Source organism: Triticum dicoccoides, chromosome 6A (assembly GCF_002162155.2).
Source record: "Triticum dicoccoides isolate Atlit2015 ecotype Zavitan chromosome 6A, WEW_v2.0, whole genome shotgun sequence".
In the NCBI taxonomy this organism is placed as follows: domain Eukaryota; kingdom Viridiplantae; phylum Streptophyta; class Magnoliopsida; order Poales; family Poaceae; genus Triticum; species Triticum dicoccoides.
In genome coordinates, this window is record NC_041390.1 from 91,907,241 (window position 1) to 91,912,116 (window position 4,876).

Consider the following 4,876-nt stretch of genomic DNA (forward strand, 5'->3'; position numbering starts at 1 on the left):
AGGATTTGTAGTTAATTTACTGATGAACAGTGCAAAATTCATGGTTATTTGCTGCTAAAAGCATGTCTTTATATGATTTGGCCCTCTCTAACCTGCCTCAACATCCCTCGGCCCCCCTAATACAAATTTTCTGGCTCCGCCACTGCTCAGGAAGCCCACAAGGAAGTATTATCCCTGTCTCTTGCTCTATGCGTCTCTTCAACTCTATTAGAATTCAAATTTGGCCCTATTTTTTTGGAGATGGGTTTTCCTAGCAAATCCCTGCATAGACAAACGTTCTTCAAAAATCTAAGGGTGGAATGCTTATTTGTTTAATTGGCAGAGAAAATCACTTCATAATCTCCTCTAGGCATTACAGCAAACACGTGGTACACAACAGAAATCAACATATGTACCTTAGCAAGAAAGGGTAATGCTTCATTGTCTACGCGCTTGGCACCATTGTTTTGGGCACATGTGGCTCTTTGGAACATATCATCCTAAACATAACAATTTAGATACTAACATATTTGGTTGCTCAATACTTTGATACATGGGAAGAAGAATGTTTCATTTTGACACCTTTAGTTCTGTTGTGGACCATGAAATAATATTGCAGCCACTAATTAAATCATGCAGTCAAATTGGTATGAAAGCATAATTATGAATCTTCCCATTAAAGATTAAAATGCGATATAATTCTAGCCTGGCAACAATAAAAGAAGCAGTACAGATCAACCAAAATGCGAAATTCAACAGAAGAGTGCAAGTTTCAAGAATCTGGAAAGAGATTATGTAGTACAATATTTAAGGATCCTCTAGGACCTCCTGCAGGTAGAACTGTCATCTGCATCATCTACTAACTCTACTAAAAAAATGAAGCTGCTCCTGTGTCAGCAGTTGTCACTGAATTTTTAGATGACCGGCAATAAAGTTTGCTGCTTAATTTTGGACTGCTACGTTTAAGTTTCCCATGTGTGTAGGTGTAGCAGGTAACAGCTCTGAACGCTGAAAAAAAGAATAAAAAATTGAATCCTTTCTCCATAAAACAGCAGGCGCCCCGGTCTCCATGCGAATAGGAAAGGGGAGAAATGGAAGGCGCCCCGGTCTTATTTATAAGGGAAGTGGGATAAAACAGCAGGCGCGAAAATCGAGGAGTCGGAAGCGGCAAAAGAGGATGCAGTTGTCGCCTCGATCTTCGGGAATTAATTAAAGAGAAGGGAATCTTCATAAATCTTTTTATACAGGGATGACGTCACAATGATTTACTGCAGTGACAGAAGATGACGTCATGGCGGTTCACCAAAGTTCACAGGGAGAAGACAATATGGCGGTTTACGAGAATTGTCAGAAATTCAGGTAGTTTTTCTAAGGATTGAAGATTGACATGAACAGGTTCAAATCAATCTGGGGCCTAATGTTGAGGATACAATCACTAAGGGTAAACCGTCCAGGAGGGGCCGGTTCACCTTCACCTATACTGAAGCCCAAGGAAACCCAGAAGATGGCGCTTTACGGACAAGGCTTAGAGGCCCAGAGCCCGCAGGCGATTTAGGGCCCATGGTAGTAAACCGCCATGATTGTATAAACTTGTATTGTAAGATAGGAAAGAGGAGACCGAGGCGGACACTTGTATGAGCCAGCCTCGGGACTCTGTAGACCGGCCGGGGTCCTCCTGAGTATATAAAGGGGTGACCTGGCGGCGGTTCAAGGAGAGAGAACAACAACTCGAGAGCCAAACAAAGCGGATCTGCTCCCTGGCCTTCGAACCCCTAGCAATACCAATCACAACTAGACGTAGGCTTTTACCTTCATCGAAGGGGCCGAACTAGTATAAACTCCCGTGTCCCTTTGTCCGGTTTAACCCCTTTAAGCTAACCCGTAGCGATGGCTCCACAACTAAGTCCTTTCACGAGGACATCTGCCGTGACAAACCCACGACATCCTCCACCTGGCATCAAGACGATAATTCAAATTTAGGAGGCCATCAGAAATCAGAATAAGTATAAGTGTGCAGTGAGCAACATCGGGCTACGGTCTCTACTGTTTATGAGACCCAAGTTTTATGAGAAGAAGGCAAATTAGAACTATAACACCTGCTTAACATCCTGAATATCATGTTGCCAACTTGTGAAATAAAGCTTTTGAACTAACAGTAGGTACGTAGGTACATCTCCTGGATGTTGTTGAGACTGAGATAATGATGGTCATAAAAAAGAGAAGTGAGAACATTACTTCTTACTTTTTACTCATAAAGTTTGCAAAGTTTTAATGACGAGGAGGTACAAACATAGAGAAGTTGTATCATCCAAGAAGGTGCATGTACGTAAACTTTGCTCACATGTTCCAAGCAGTATTGAGTCACACGTCTGGTTCCAATCCTTAGAACAATTGGACTGCAATGCCTGTGGATTTTCACTTGATGAGATTCTGTTTTCTAAGATTAAATACAAACAAAAAAACAGACATTCACCTCCAATTAAATCGATCGGGAGTTGCCTTGGTCTTCAAATTTAAAATGTAAAACATGAATATGTATGTATGCTGCTTCAACCAATCTAGTTCAAGGGTTGTTGGTATGGTTCTTCCTATTAGGAAAATTGAACATAGAGGAGGAATCTGCAGACTTTATATTTCAGCTTGCATTCTCTTTTTACATGAAGATAAAAAATGAAGTAAATACTTTTAAGCGATAAGTGTTACCTTGGATTTCTACTCGTAAATCTGGGCGTATTTCATGTAGCTAGCATTTTGAATGCGTGAGATTATATGTGGCTGTGCCTGCGAGCCTGTCAGTCAGAATTCAGAAGCCTGGGTCGTGAAAATGCACTGTTGATTGGTTGTGTACTAACTGCTGGAGCTAAAATGGTCGTAGATCTTCTTGTGCCTTAACTCATCACATGCAGTCCTCCTGCATAGTTCGAAAAAAGAAATAATTCACAAAACAATACTGAGGAAGTCATATAATGGTAAGATAAGAACAGCTAGCTAGCCAGCGGCTGAAAGACTCGTTCAGTTAACTGGCTTGTAATCATCACCCAGTCGCTCCCAAAATTATTCAGTACAGGGCCAAAATCACAATCGTCAGTCTCATGCAAATCCTTAATTTCCCATACCATTGGACACTCATCAGGACTAAATAAATTATGAAAAAAGTCAAGTATGAGATGTAAGATTCAGAGTACAGTCTTTAAAAAACCAACTTTTCTTTCACAACAAAAGCCATCTGAACCAAGTCTGATGCCCACTAAAAAAACATTATATTTAATGCACAGAATTAAACAAGACAAACAAAGCAAAAACAAAAGAGGCAATGTAATTGACCAATGGATTGCTATCTTACTTCATTCATGGAGTCCAGAAGTGGGATCAGATGAGAAACTGAAGCTGGCGCTCCACTCTCTGTTTGTGCAAGAGTGCAATCTTGCATTCAATACTTTAATTACTCAGTAAACAGAATTTCTTGCTAGTGCTTGCTGAACGGTTTGAGGTATCAGGCATGGGGAGGGAATCTCACCAGATGAGGAGGTCCTACCGAAGGAGGGGATCCCACAGGTCTTCGTGCCTCGATCCGGCCAGAAGGAGCAGCCGTCATGACAACGGCAGGGTCGCTCCCCCAACCTTGTAGCCTGCTAGAACAATGACAATAATGTTGATACACCAGATAAGAAGCGCAAGCCCTTGAGAGCAGTCTGCTTGCCAGAACAATTAACGAATTAACCTCTTGAAGCAGAACAATCACGTTGACACACAAGTTAAGAAGCACAAACCTTGAGAGCGGTCTGCTTGCGCAAGATATCATTGGACTTGAACATGACTGCGGTAATCCAAATCATTACGAAGAAACCTACACAATATAAACTCAATTGGAATGAGGAACTCGCCATCATCTTCTGACCAGCAACTCTCTGCAGTATTTGGATCGAACCAAACTCGCGTCACAAATTCAGGCGTATAGCCTGATGAGGGAAACCCACGCTTCATATAGAGAAGAAAGAGGTAGGTGCTGCACGCGGATTCGCGTACCTTGCAGGTGCTGGCGGATGAAGACGTCGAGGAGGAGCAGGGAGAAGGGTAGCGCGTGGTCCACCCACCTCGCCAGACGCTGCACGTCATAGCCCTGGTACGGCGAGTCCCCCCTCCCGCCGCCCGCGCCGGCCTCGACTCCTCGCCCGTGAGCTGCTGCCCTCCCACGTCCCCCGCCGGCGCCAGGCGCGTCGTCGGACCACGGTGATCCGAATCGACACCTTCCTGTCTGCCCCCGTGGCGGGCTACCCGCGCTGGGGCCTGCCGCCTCTGGCCTGGGCCCGCAGGACGCCCGAGGAGTTCTTTGGGGGTGAGCTCCTCGCGCGGACACAAACGGCCGGAGCATGGGACGCCCCCTCCCCCCAATGCCATGGCGCGCCGGCCAGCCGTCGTGCTCCAAGCCCCGGCAGCCTTCCTTCCAGATTCGCTGCCTACACGCCATTCCCCACCGGATTCGTCCAGATCCGGCAGTTCCTCGTCGTCGGCGGTGGCAGGCCACTGGTCGCCGGCAGTGGAAGGCTGCGGGTGTGGGGGCACTCGGGGTAGGGGTAGGCGCGCCAGCGGGGTGGGCGGCGGCGGCCAGCGGCGCGCGGTGAGGCAGGGTGGGGCGTTGCAGGAGGCGGCGACGCGTTGGAGGTGTCGGGGAGGCAGGATGGAGCGGTTGCTTGTTTTTTTCTTTTATCTCACACGCAACGGTTTGGGTTACTAACGTGAGGACTGCGGGTTGAACTATAAAAACTACAGGGACTCTTTTACAAAAGCGCTGCGACGGTGAACCGGAGACTCAACCGTGCTTTATTATTAAAGAGAAATTAGAAGTGTAGGTCCACGAGTGGCAGCGTAAATACTCTAGATTAAAGAAAGAAAGAGG

General features: G+C 46.0%; 1 protein-coding gene across 14 annotated transcripts; it reads right to left on the reverse strand.

The window, feature by feature from the left end:
* Positions 1-1,869: 1,869 nt before the first annotated feature.
* Positions 1,870-4,641, reverse strand: LOC119315233. Of its 14 annotated transcripts, none has more exons than XM_037589899.1 (9): positions 4,006-4,641; positions 3,750-3,826; positions 3,497-3,611; positions 3,323-3,402; positions 2,832-2,890; positions 2,683-2,760; positions 2,453-2,567; positions 2,321-2,384; positions 1,870-1,930 (listed from the first exon to the last, which is right to left on the reverse strand). In XM_037589899.1, the coding sequence occupies exons 1-5, from the start codon at positions 4,445-4,447 to the stop codon at positions 2,876-2,878; spliced, it is 729 nt and encodes a 242-aa protein (XP_037445796.1). In that variant the 5' UTR covers positions 4,448-4,641; the 3' UTR covers positions 1,870-1,930; positions 2,321-2,384; positions 2,453-2,567; positions 2,683-2,760; positions 2,832-2,875. The 14 variants fall into 14 exon arrangements, 12 of the variants coding, with proteins under 12 accessions (XP_037445796.1, XP_037445795.1, XP_037445798.1 ...); XM_037589898.1 differs by having other exon boundaries at positions 2,453-2,598; XR_005152641.1 differs by having other exon boundaries at positions 2,453-2,598; positions 2,683-2,890; positions 3,497-3,671.
* Between the last annotated feature and the right edge of the window lie 235 nt (positions 4,642-4,876).